The sequence below is a fragment of the Myotis nattereri genome (genome assembly GCF_964212035.1).
Source record: "Myotis nattereri genome assembly, chromosome: 9".
NCBI lineage: Eukaryota > Metazoa > Chordata > Mammalia > Chiroptera > Vespertilionidae > Myotis > Myotis nattereri.
The window spans coordinates 8,405,493-8,419,585 of NC_138084.1; the positions used below are offsets into that span (position 1 = coordinate 8,405,493).

General features: G+C 43.1%; 2 protein-coding genes across 3 annotated transcripts in view; both read left to right on the plus strand.

Moving 5' to 3' along the window:
* The window catches only part of HIPK3 (homeodomain interacting protein kinase 3), a 65,322-nt gene extending 64,291 nt beyond the window's left edge, over nt 1-1,031 (plus strand). The window contains exon 17 of the mRNA XM_081099667.1: nt 405-1,031. Within this exon, the coding sequence (XP_080955793.1) occupies nt 405-881 (477 nt within the window). The 3' untranslated portion in view covers nt 882-1,031. The remainder of the gene's footprint in view (nt 1-404) is intronic.
* Nucleotides 1,032-13,677: 12,646 nt separating this feature from the next.
* The window catches only part of KIAA1549L (KIAA1549 like), a gene marked incomplete at its 5' end in the record, with an annotated part of 221,749 nt that continues 221,333 nt past the window's right edge, over nt 13,678-14,093 (plus strand). For both annotated transcript variants that reach the window (XM_081100430.1, XM_081100431.1), the window contains one exon: nt 13,678-13,924. In XM_081100430.1, the coding sequence (XP_080956556.1) occupies nt 13,678-13,924 (247 nt within the window). The remainder of the gene's footprint in view (nt 13,925-14,093) is intronic.

Consider the following 14,093-nt stretch of genomic DNA (forward strand, 5'->3'; position numbering starts at 1 on the left):
CCTTAGCCAGGTCTCTTCAGCAAATCTGGACCACAGTTAACGGGAACAATAGCTATATCATGGGGTTGTTTTGGAATTAAATAATGTCTTGTATGTAAAATGTTAGCTCTATGCATGATAAGTATTCCTCAAATGGTAGCTATTAGTGGTGAGGGGATAGTGATACTACTAGCAGTGGTAGTGGCAATGTTAATATAATAATATGTAGTAATAAGTATTACAATGTTAGTACTAATATATAATATCATTTTCCCCCTCTTGATTTATACTTAGTACACTCTAAGATCTGAGAGATCCTCTATGAGATATCAGTCACAGTCTATTGTAATCTCCCTTATCCTTTTCTTTTTTTAACTTATAAATATGTATTTAGTGTGTTTTGTTGGCTTGTTTGTTTTGGATAGGTTCAGCACTTCGGATCTGGGCATCAAGAATGGAATGGAAACTTCGGACATCGAAGACAGCAAGCTTATATCCCTACTAGTGTTACCAGTAATCCATTCACTCTTTCTCATGGAAGTCCCAATCACACAGCTGTGCATGCTCATCTGGCTGGAAGTACACACCTTGGAGGACAGCCTACCTTACTTCCATACCCATCATCAGCTACCCTCACGAGTGCTGCACCAGTGGCCCACCTCTTAGCCTCTCCATGTACCTCAAGACCTATGTTACAGCATCCAACTTACAGTATATCCCATCCTAGTGGCATAGTTCACCAGGTCCCAGTGGGCATAAATCCCCGCCTGTTACCGTCCCCAACTATTCATCAGACTCAGTACAAACCAATCTTCCCACCACATTCTTACATTGCAGCATCACCTGCATATACTGGATTTCCATTGAGTCCAACAAAACTCAGCCAGTATCCATATATGTGAAAACTCAAAAGGAGTATATTGAAGAAGCTCAATGATAGAAACATTTGATTAAAAATAAAAACATGGTATTTAATAAATATTAGCCATGGCACAAGAAACTTATTTTTGAATCATGTAGACTTGGGTGCAATTTAAACAACTTTGAGCTTTAAAAAAAACAAACTCACTTTTAATGTGTTTTGCACATTTGGTATAACTTGTCTTTGGTCATGTTATCTTCTTATGTAGTAACTCTAGACAGGTGACTTATGGGAGCAGAAGTCCAGTTTTGCTCCTGCTATTTTTTATAAAATTGCCTTCTAACTAGTGCAAGACACGTCCACATTTGGGAAGCCATTCTGTGTACAGACTTAGAGCAACAGATGCACATATGTCAAAATTACAGCATACCAGTGAATTGTATTATCTGTGTCTTAGTGTATAAATGTGGGGTCACTTACCTAAGAAATTGAGCTATTGTTCCTTACATTTGCATGTGTCTTTGCATGGGCAAAATGTTGCCTCGACTTTGCTCTTAAATGTTGTTCTAATAATCTCAGCTGCATTGTAAACCGTTCCCACACATAGTGCCTTAAATATTTGAGGTTGTTAATGTTATTACCTATATATAAATGTTGAGGACTGCAGCACTTAAAAGTCAGACCTACTCTTTAGTTTTCTTTTGATAGAGTAATGTTCATTTTTGGTTGTGTGTGGTATGATTTCAGGTTGTAGCTGTTTTTTCCTTACTAAGAGGGCAGCATGTTCGCTATAGCTGAATTCTGCTGTCTGAATTTTCAGAATGATCTAGCTTCAAGAAAAGCAAGCATTTAGTAGTGCTTAAGAAAAACTGATTCAGTATCTAATGGATAGTTGATATCTGTCACAATACAGCATTTTATATACAGTTAAGTAAAACTGCTATACAATCTAAGTTTATTTTGGGAGTGTTTGCTGTATAATTGGATTTAATAAAATATTTAGAGGTGCAGTAGGCATGACTTTGAGTAGATAATGAAAGAAAATGCAAATTGCTCATTGATTCATGATGTGGTTTCATCTTAGCTTGGGAAAACCATGCAGTATTTAATAAGTAGTAGCAAAATATTTACTGTTGAAGCTTGAAAAGATGTGAGTTCTTTGTGTGCAATTTTTCATTTATGCATGTGAGGGTTTTGGTTTTTTTAAAAAGTATTTTTACATTGTAGTACTTGTTTGCTTGTTGGTGGTGTTTGCTTATTTTTAATACATTCCGTCAGGGACAGAAATTACATGCATTTCTTCCTAGGAAGTGTGTCTTGGGTTTTTCCTTTCTTACTCTCTCTTTCGTTTTTTTGGTGATGGTGGTGATGTTTAAATGAAGTTGCTTTACAGCACCAAAGAATTAATCATCCATTTCCTATATAAAAGGTAGCTACTTTTTGCATAGACCTCAAGTATATTGTAGTGTAGAGGTGGAATGTAAGGAAAGGTATTAAACAGGCTGTGTTTTAGCTTATGGGCAAGTAATAAATTGTATCATTTATCTTGAATGTATCATAGATAAGCTGCTATATAACGATTGCCACTTCAGATAGCTGTGAAATTAGGTGATTAACTAGTTGTTACTTAGCCTTCTAATTTCTGTATAAGTCTAATTACATGAAATAGAAGTTGAGGTTTTGATTTTTTACTTTGCTTTTCTGTTTGGAGTGTCATTGTAACTACTGTATTGTAAATGATGGAAAATAATTGCATATGTTATTTTGGGTGTGTTAATTGCATCAGTATTTTATCTATTAATGTTTGTGCTCATCACTGCATATAAAAACTTGGATGTATCAATGTAATTTAATTTTTTATTTTCATACTGGCATTGTAGACACTTGAGAAAGCTGTATCTTGCAGGCTTGACTTAACTTTTTTTCCTTAAAAATCTGGAATATAATCTTACAGCATTTACTGGAATAAACAGTACAAAGCATTTGAGTGTAAAGCTCTCCAAATGTTTTGGATTTATAGCATTTCTTTGATAAATGAATTGCATACCACTAGTACAGCTCTAGTACAGTGTTGACAATAAGCTAATGATGGACAAACTTTTCTTTACTCCATTAACACAAGCAGTGTTTTATTTAATAATCAGTGAAATAAATGTGCCTGAAATTGATTTTAAAATTTACAGTATTAGATCATAAAATAAAAACCAGCAGTACATTTTTAGTCACACTGAAAATGAAGGACTTAATTTTCCCCACAAGTTTCAGTGTTTTTAGTAATCAATTCTATGCATTTTATATAAATAGAAATATGTATATATTACACATAAAAAAGAGTAGCCTAAGATTAATTTAAAAGATTATTTACAGATGGCAAATTTATGGAGTCACTATTTAAGTAAACGTCGTTGTCCTCCACAGCCTTCTAATTTTATTTATATGGTCCAGCAGATTACTGGTATCTGTTCACTTCTTGGAAAAGAATCAGTGCTGGCAGCGGATGCACCAGAAACAGGTGCAAAGGATCGACTGATGTTTGTACCGCAACAGGTACAAAACTGGCGCAGTTTGCTTTTTATTCAGGGCCATTTTCACTACCCTGAAATGTCCTATTTTCTGTTTTTCAGTTCCAAGACTACGATGGTCTTGTTAAGTGGACAGTAAATGATAAACTTCCATGTTTTCATAATATAATAGTAATGCTTGATAAAGGCATACCCCAGTTAAGTACATCACTCTGAACTGATTCTAATCATGGGCTTTTTATGTGTTTAAAAATGAAAAATGTTAAAATCCTGTTAAAGCCTAAAGCATATTGACAAAAAAGGTTTGGATTTATACCTTCATTGAAGCCATTTTTACCAGTTTTCTTGGTTTTTTAATACTTTCTTAAATAAAACACTGCATGAATTTCAAGTTGCATATTTGCATACTATTTTAATTTACAAATTATTTTTTATCAAATATCCTGATATTTAGTTTACTTTTTTCTTCAGGGTGTTTAAGTATGTTACTGTAGTAGCAAAGCCTTTTCATTTTAAAAATCTCTACTACTTATTTTAAACTTTGTTTGCGTTAAGTAAAAGTTAAATCATACACTGCAAGGTGTAGGAGGATTTGTTTTAATGAACCAATGATAGATTTGATTACTTAGTTTGAACTGTTAACTGTTTAACAATCTTAGACTTGTGGCTTTCCTTCTTTGGTTTGTTTGTTTTTGCTTTTCTATGCTACACTAGTTTGCCATGTAGCAATTGCACTGTGCAATATTACAATAAGGACTGGGAAAATTTTTATGGATGTAATGTCTATTACGGTTTGCGATAGTATTTCTCTCTAGTTCTCAGTGATTTAAATGTGACCAAGCCTTCTGTACTTTGTCACAAAAAGCGGGTTTTCCAGGTGACTATTTTGGTGAGTGTCAAAATAAGAATTTATGGTGTATTACTGTCGATTCACTTTGAATTAAAATATATATATTGCAGCAAACAGCTTGTTGACTTTTTTTCCAACCCAGGACTGCTTATAGGGTAGGGAAGGGATTGGCTAGTAGCATTTAGAACCTAACTTCTCTCAGTTAATTCTCAAAACCATTTGTGTGAGATAGATGATATTATCTTCATTATAGAAATGAGGAAATAGGTCAAAATATCTAGGTAAGTTTCCCAAAGTCACATGGCTAGTGAATGGTGAGTCTGGGATATGAATCAGGCTGTTTAACTAGTTTACTTTCCACTAGTTCTTTTTATTTTTCAATTACAGTTTACTTTCAGTATTTTGTATTGGTTTCAGGTATACACCTAAAAGGTTGGACAATCATATACTTTGCACCGTGTTCCCCTTGATATTTCCAGTTACCAACTGGCACCTTACAAAGCTATCACATATTAATGACTATATTCCCAATTCTGCACTTTACACCCCTGTGACTATTCTCTAAGTACTTCTGAATCCCTTTACCTCTTTGTCCCAGTCACCATACCCCAGCTTTGCTGGTTCTTTTAAAACTGAAGTCTGAGTACTGCAGCCACGCGGTACCCATGGTCCATTTCATTGAAATATTTTCTTAAATTTGTTTGAGGTAAATATTTCTGTTAAGAGTGCGTGGAGGAAAATTAGGGAGTTCACATGAAATTTTAAGATATAAAACATGAGACTTCAAAAGAATGTGGTTATAGTAGGTGAATTTGAGTTATATTCTCAAATACCACCTCACACTTCAAGGATCTAATTTGAGAAGCAGCATCAGTAGGAATGTTTTGTTGTGGGGGGGGAGCACTCTAGCATACACCACGGAGAATATATATTCTTGATATCTCAGTCAACTTTTAAGTGAAGCATAACATATATATATGCACTGTGGTGTCTGGCTTCTTTTGTTCAACATTTTATTTGTAAGATACACCCATGTTGTGTGTAGTTGTGGTTCGTTTATCCTCATTGCTGTATAGTATTCCTTTGTGTGCATCTGCATGCCGAAGTTATTTTTTGGATAGCCAGTTTGCTGGAATAGTTTATCCTTTGAGTTTTCTTTCAGTTTTGACAGTATTGCTATATTATAGTATGACCAGCAGGGGGAGAAATAGTTCTCTAGTAATTTTTCTTTCAAGTTTGGTCCTATAAGAACTTAAAAGACAGTAAAGTAGAAATAGTGGCAGTGTGGACCATGTCGCATGAAGATTGATAATGTAATGTGAAATTCTTCTAACTTTTGTAAGTAGATTTTGAAAAAGTGAGAAAGGATTTCAAGCCTCAGTGAATTCTTAAAGAACTGCTTAGATGTAGTTGGTTTATCATAGAATCAACAGAAGGCATTCATCCATCCATTCTTCCACTGCCATGTAGACTTGCCACATAGTCCAAAAAATGTATGGATCATTTCCTGTCCAGCAAAGGAAACTTCTGTGCATGAACTGAAGAACATGTGAGCGGCAATTGATCACCACCAATGGTCATCTTTGAAAGAAGTGATGTGATTGGTCACTGATCATGAAGTGCATTTATTATTTATATAGTGATTTATGGACTGAAGAGCCAATGGCAAAGTTTGTACTTCATGCAATCACTCGTGGTAAAATACATAGACTGTGGTAACTAACATTTGAACCACATTGTTGCAGACTGATGTCATTTTAACTAAAACCTGTGCAGATCGGAATCACATAAAGCAAGGGCTTGTTGTATTTATTACTTTTGTTTTTAATACAATATGTTATGTAATTCAATTTTCAATAATTAGTGTTTAACAACTGGTTCACATAATTCCTGAAAATTTAACAATTGACTAATACGCTGATACAAGCCAGATTCAGCAAATCACTACAGAACCCCAGAAAGCACTTAATACTTCACTTTCCTCATTTATGTGGACAGCAGAGGGGCCGTGACTCGTTCAAATTCACAAGAAGAATGGCTGAGCCAGAACTGTCATTCCAAGGCTGATATTCTCTGATAATTTGCATTCAGAGAATCTCAAGGTTTACTGTAAGCCTGCAACCTCATTCTATATATTCTTGGTATCCATAAAGAGGATATATTAGGAAATCTAATAACTTCTAAAATACACATTTATTTTAGCTCTGCTATTTCCTACTTAGCCTTATTTCATTAATAGCTGAGAGAATTTATTAGTCAACTTTTGCTAGGTTATATACTGCAGTCACAAATGACCCCCCCCCCCCCCCCCCCAGTCTCAGTAGCGAAAACAACAACCTTATCTCTTGCTCTTGTTACATGTCGGTCCCAGGTTGGTGGCAGCTCTGTTCCTGGCCAAAGACCATGTGTGGTCCATGGGTTTTCTTCATTTTTATATCTGGGCTGAATAAATATTGGACTTGTTCTCCTAATGGAAGAGGGAAAAGATGCAGAGTTGGACCTTGCAATGGTTCCTAAAGCTTATGAATGGACCTGGCACTCAGTCACTACCATCACATTCCATTAGCCAAAAATAAGTCACACAGCCAAGCCGAATGTCAATGGGGGGAAAATAATTGGGAAGACAGTGCAAATCAGACAGCGGTGGGTGGGGAAGAATGCTCTTCCTACAGGAAGTGAAGAATGGAAACAAAGGGATTTGATTATTTAGAATTTCATTTATTGAGATGAGATATAAGCCTGTCTTCAATGACCTAATGTCTTTTGCTCCAAGTGTGGTCTATCGATCAGGATCAGCATCACTTAGTAGTTTTTTAGACATGCAGACTCTCGGGTGACCTCGGACTTAATCAGAATCTTACTTTCAACAAGATCCACAAATTCGTATACACATTAAAATTTGTGAAACTTGGGTAATGGACTTCTCTACCTGGGTGCCCTTACTAACTCTTGTTTTTCCCCCAAAACATCTTTTTTCTATATGCCCAGATCTTGCTTCATGGCCTCCTCATTCACCCCCATTCAAGAGCTGAATGTCCTCAATTTCTCCTCCCCCTCCCCCTCCTCCCCCTCCTCCTCCCCCTCCCCCTCCTCCCCCTCCTCCTCCTCCTCCTCCTCCCCCCCCCCCCCCTCATGTTACTATAATGCCCCTAATGGGGTGATAGTTTCATCTGGTCTGAAGATGCACTTAATTGGACTTCCTAATAAAACAGAAGTGTTTTGGCCAACGAAAAGGGGCATTGGTTGGTTGGAGAGGTGGCATTTATTGCTAGTGAGCTAATATCCTTGATAGAATGTGTTGTTTATATTATACTTCTTATAGACCTTTCAAAAATAATAGAACTCTATAATGAAATTTTAAATATAAATATCTTTCCCTTTATGTGCTTAAGAAGCCTATATAACATCAGAAATGTATTGAGCACTTTATGCCAGGCTCAGTTTTTTTTTTAACAGCTTTATTGAGATAAGTTTTACATAACATAAAATTAACTAGTTTTAAGTATACAATTCAATGAGTTTTAGTATACTTACAGAGTTAGATATCCATCACCGCAGTCTAATTTTAGAACATTTCTATCACCCTAAAAACAAACCTTGTGTCCACTTGCAGTCAGTCACTCCCCATTTTACCTCCCCCAGCCATGGGCAGCCATTAATGCTACTTTCTGTCTTTTTGAGTTTGCCTTGTCTGGACATTTCATATTGGTGGAATCAGATAATATTTGGCCTTTTGTGACTGGCTCCTTTCATTTAGCATAATGCTTTCAAGGTTCATTGTGTTGTAGCATGTTTCAGAACTTGGTTCCTTTTTAAAAATTTTATTGTAATGTTTTTTCTTCATTTTCTAGAACTTTGTTCCTCTTTATTGATGAATAGTATGCTGTTGTAATACATTTTGTTTATCCATTAACCAGTTGATGGACATTTAGGTTTCCCCTTTTTGGCTATTGTGAAGAATGCTGCTACACATGTTTTTATGCAAGTATTTGGACATAAGTTTTTATTTAATATCTTTGATAGATATCTCCGATTTTCTGAAAGAGAAGTACTGAGAAGTTAAAATTTTCCCCAAGGTCATTAGGTGATAAAGTTAGGACTGAAACCCAGGCTGCAAGTCACTGAGATTTTCAATGGCCAATCCTGATGCCCACCCTACAGAGCCCGAGAAAAGAGCTTAACACAGCTAAGTTGGAACTTGAAGGCAAAGAGTTGGTACCATAGTTCCAAGGCTTGGGTGGAATCCCTGCTCTGTTATTACATGAGCCCCAGAAGCAACAGAAATACTAAGACAAATTAGCCCTTGATGGTTAAAGAATTGCCTTCTTCCACTGGAGGATTTGGAGAATATTTAGCCAGTACCTGGGGAGTTGAAACGTCACCAACAAAAGACCAGTTTAGCCCAGCTGCGTGGCTCCGTGGTTGAGCTTCAACCTATGAACCAGGAGGTCACAGTTAGATTCCCAGTGAGGGCACATGCCTGGGATGCAGGCTTGATCCCCAGTGTGGGGCCTGCAGGAGGCAGCTAATCAATGATTCTCTCTCATTGATGTTTCTATCTCTCTCCCTTTCCCTTCCTCTCTGAAATCAATAAAAATATGTATTAAAAAAAAAGACCAGTTCAAATCAACAAGCAGTTCATCTGTAGGCTGCTGTAGGGGCCACAGCAAGAACTGAGATCAGCCTTGCCCACCTGGGCACTCAGGGCTGGTCCTAATGGGTGCTGGCACCACCTTGTTGAGATGGGCTGTGATGTGCGTTTGGGAAGCTTTTTTAGGAAAATAGGTTGGGAAACAAGGGAAAGGGAAATCAAGGTGACCTATAATTCTGCAACAACCCTGTAGTGGGCCTCCTCTTTCTAGTCTCATCCCTCTTCTAGTCTATTCTATGAGGTAGCCAGAATGATCTTCCCCAAATCCACATTTTTTAAAATTTAAATTCTTTAGTGTTTAAAGTATTACATGAGTTTCCTTTCCCCCCCCATTGACCTCTCCCCGGCCGCTCCCACCCCCTACCACATGCCCTCACCCCCCTAGTGTCTGTGTCCATTGGTTATGCTCATATGCATGCTATACAAGTCCTTTGGTTGGTCCCAAATCCACATTTGATCACGCCACTCACTCTGCTGTAAAGTGGTCCCACACAGCTCCCTGCTGCCCCCTGGCATGATTAATTCAACTGCATTTCCCTGTGCTCCAGAGTGGGTCCTGCCTGCAGGACACCCACAATACTACGGGAAGCAGTCCTCTCTGAGTCCTGGCAGTGAGATGCAGGAAGGGCCCAGTGCAAGCTCCATATAACATTGTGAAGTGTTTTCTCAGGGGCACCGAAAGCAAGGAAAACCATGTTGAGAGTCTTATTTTAAATTTCTGCCTCTTTAAAAAAAAATTTTTTTTTTAAGGAATCTAAGATGTCTGAAATATATACCATAGCACTTTAGGGGCACCATGCTTTATAAAGATACTAGTGGCCTAGTGCATGAAATTCGTGCATATTAAAGGGAATTAGAGGAAATATTTTAATATTGCTATTTGCCCTTTCTCTATAATAGAAGTGTCAGAGATGAAAGAAAATTAGTAAAATGTATATGAAAATCTCCCTCCTTGTCAGGGTCTGGGGCACACTGCGGGACCCAGAGTCAAGTCCCCACTGCGCATGAGACCCAGACCCCGTTGGCCCCACCTCTGTCAAGCCCCACAGGGTAGGGAGTGAAGCCTCAGGTCCCCTGGCCCTGCTGTGAGGGCACGAGGGCACAAGGGCACAAGGGTGTGACAACCATTTGCATATTAGCTCTTTATTATATAGGATAAGATTGAGCACTTACTATGTGTCAAGTATACTTCTAAAAGCTTGACATGTATCTACTCAATCCTTAAAGCAACCCAGGGAGGTAGGTACTCATCATTTCGTGTTATAGATGAGAGAGAGAGAGAGAGAGAGAGAGAGAGAGAGAGAGAGAGAGAGAGAATCTGTGATTTTCCCAAAGTTATACAGCTAGCAAATGGTAGAGCCTGAATTTAAATGGAAGTAGTCAAGTTTCAGATTGTATGCAGACTCCACAATCAAGGACCAGGAGCTGTCTCATTAAGCTCCCTGCTCTAGTAGAAATGCTTCCAGAGTTGTTCCTATTGGATGAGGGTTAGGCACAAACTCAGCCTCTGCACATCTGCCTCCACTTAGGTCTCCAGCCTTGAAGCAGAGTCTCCCCAAGTCCCCTCTGTGCCACTCTCCCCAGACACCTCACCCTTCCTTGCAAAATGCCCCAAACGTCCATGCCTTTTTACCTTGCCATTTGCTGAGCCTAGTAAACTCCAACTTTAAATGTTACCTTCCTTCCTCACCTCTCGTCCTGCTCCCGGCAGAAACAGCCCCCCTCACCCACTTGTCCACGATGATGGGCCATCTGCACACCCTCTGCTGCGTACTCACCACATGGTCCCTCTCAGTGGCTGTTGTATGTGTCTGCCCCCCTCACTGTGTCTGACCTTGAGGCAGTATCATCAGGGAGAAAAATTAAATGAAACACCAGTGTAGCAACCCAAATCACTGAAAGCCATTTATATCTTGTCTAAGTCTGGGAAATCATGTTGAAGGGAAGATCCCATTTGCCACACAGAAGAAACCTTTCTAAGATACACATTTGCTCTTTCTCAGCTCCATGGGAGTTTTTCCAAAAATCTCTCTCCACTCACTCTAACCCAGCGGTTCTCAACCTGTGGGTTGCGACCCCTTTGGGGGTCGAACGACCCTTTCACAGGGGTCGCCTAAGACCATGGGAAAGTACATATATAATTACATATTGCTTTTGTGATTAATCACTAGGCTTTAATTATGTTCAATTTGTAACAATGAAATTGGGGGTCACCACAACATGAGGAACTGTATTAAAGGGTCGCGGCATTGGGAAGGTTGAGAACCACTGCTCTAACTGCTCAAAGTACACAGTCATGGTGCAACCTCAGACTCCCTTGTGTTGAAGTCCTTTCCCCTTCTGGATCTTTCCATGTCTTAGGCCAGGAACATTCTGTCTTTGCCATATGAATCCAGACAGCACCTCCAGCTTCCTGTCTGGGGCTCGCTCACCTTGTCCTATCAATACCTATCACCACCCCATGGTCTAAGTGCAGCTAAGAGGTGAGGTGAAGGAAGGCTGTGACACTAAAGGGCTTATATTTCCTCTGATCACACCCACCTTTGTGTCCTCAGCTGCTACCAACCAAGCCTGGTACACGTTCCCTCCCTGCTCCCGCCCCTTCCCTTTGGGGAAAAAGCCCAAATACATCCAAAGCCTTCCCCAAGTGGGTCCCAACATTCCTTCTCTTCTTTCCCTCCCAATTCTCTCTAATAAGAGTTCTAGGCTTCAAACAAGCAGCCACGGGGCCCCACACATGCCTTTTCCTGACTCTCTCCCCACCCCTTTGCCCAGCACTCGTCTCTCTCAGCGCTCTCTGCTTCTCAACACCTAAGCTGCTCCAAACCTTGCCCTGTTTCAGTGCCACTTTGCCCTGACAGCCTGCCACCATCACCCTCGCCTTCTTGTGCCTGGGATCGCAGACCGCTGCCAGGACCTTTCCTTCTGTCTCGTGATGTTGCCTGAATCATGGCCATGGACTGGCTTTCTCATGAATGTCTAAAACGGATTTTTTGAGTTGTTTTATTGCCTTGTCTGGACTGTAAGTTTCTTAGAAACAGCAGAACTAATTCCATTGAACAGCAAGCTTAATTCATAACCCAACAAGGCATGACTATATTTCAGTAAGTCTTAGATGTATTATAAGACACACCCGACTTCTGAAAAGTTAACATGTAAAAGATGTGTGTCTTCCATGAACTATGGTGTCCCTTCTTTCCTGCACTGCTGGGCCTTGCGCACACCAGGCATGCTCCGCCTTTGGGTTTTGTTTTGACCTTGCTGTCTCCTTTATTTGGAATGTTCTTTCTGCCCGGCTTCCTCCCTCACCTTCTTGAGGTCTTTGCTCAAATGTCACCTTCTCCGTGAGGCTTTCCTTCAAGCCTATCTAACATGAAAACATTGCCCCCTGGATTTTCGTTCTTTTTCCTCCAAAGCATTGATCACTACTGACATATTATCTATTGTTTCCTGCCGGTATCATCTGCACTAGAATATCAGCAGTTGGAGGGCAGGGGGTTTTGTTTATGGCTGTTGTCCTCAGTGTCTGACACACAATAGGCAGCCAATAATATTATTCACTGAATAAAGTTGAACTTCATCAGGTCAGGGGCGTGAGTTTTTGATCCCCTGGGCTCAGTTGGCAAGCAGTGGACATTCAGTATTTATTGACTGAGAGATGTAGGAAGCGCCGATGACCTGGGTGACTTCCTTATGGCCATCTACCTGAGGAGGGAAGGGCAAGGGGGCCCTTCGGCTGCCTCTGGGGCCCCTTGTCCCACTGGGTAGCCTGCTTAATTCTCCTTGAGGAAAGCGACGTTTCGGAGAAGGCTTTCTCCTGGTCTCCCCATCGTGCAGTGCACAATGTTTATATCATGTGTTTAACCCAGCATGTTATTGCCACGAGGACACAGCTGCTGCAGTTGCTCAGAGGCGAACCGGGCACGCAGGTGCTCACTGGCTCCCCGGAGAAGTAGGGGAAAAACAGCACAAAGCGCGCCCTCCGCCCAGCAAAGGGCTTTCAGAAATCCTGGTTGCAGAGCTTTCAGCCTCTTCAGCACTGGGACGAGGACCATTTACCTCCCTTTTCGGGACCGGAAGTCCTCTCCTGCCCATCTCTTCTCCTCTATCTAGATGGGGGGCGGGCGGGGAAATGAGGGGGAGGGAAGCCCACTCCCCACTCCCTTTCCGGCCCCACGGTCCCCTTCCCCGCCCGCGGCCAGCCGGGCGCGCGGGAGCGGGGGACGCGCAGGGGTTTCGCGCGGGGATGCGCGCGCGCGCCGGCCTCGCCTGCCTCGCCGGGTCCGGTGGCTACGTGCTTTCTTTGTCAATGAAGCGCCGCTCTGAGCTGCAGTAGCGCCGTCCGCCCGGGAGCCGGAGCCCAACCCGAGCCTGCACGAGCCAGAGGGCGAGGAGAGCGGGGCGCAGAGGCCGGCGCGGGCGGTGGGAAGGAGGGTCCCTCGTGCGCCCCGCGGCCGCCAGCCCCCGCTCTTGGAAGCCTCGCCCCCTCAGCCAGTAGGCGCTGCCGAGGAGGGGGGGGGGCCCGGGCGGCGTCCGTCCCATCCTCGCGGCCCCGCGCGGCGACCGCACCGTGGGAACCCCGGCGCGCTCCCACCGCGGCTCCATGCGGCCCCGGCCCCGGCGCGGGTGAAGCCGCCTCCCGGAGCCCGCCCCGGCGCGGCAGGACGAGCGAGCAAGTGGCGCCGTCCGGCGCTCCCGCCCCCCGGCGCCCGGGCCATGGCCGGAGATGCCCGGTGAGGACCAGGGCGCCGAAGGCTGGGCTCCCGGGCGCGGTGCGGAGCGAGGCGGCGGCCTGGATGTGTGAAGCGTCCCCATGGCTCGGCAGGAGGCGAAGCCCCAGGGCCCACGGGAAGCTGGGCCGGCGGCGAGGAAGCGCAGGGGCCGGCCCGGGGCGCGCGGGCTCGGTGCGGCCGGCGCGGGAGTCGCGTGCTGCCCGGGCGTGAGAGGCTCCGGGCGCGCGCGGGGTCCCCGGACCGCCGGGTCCCTGGACGCGCCGCCGCCGCTGCTGCTGGGACTCCTGCTGCTGGCGGCCCTGCCCGCGCACGGCCGGGCGCACCCGGGTAAGCACTCGGCGCCCGCTGCGCGCTCGGGGAGGTCTCCGCGAGGGCCCGGCCGCCCTAAAGGGCTGGCACCTGGCGCGGCGGCCGTGGAGGGAGAGGTCTGTGCGGCCCCGGCGCTGGGATTTCCTCCGCCCTTGGCTGCTGCCACAGCGGGCGGGACTCACAGAGC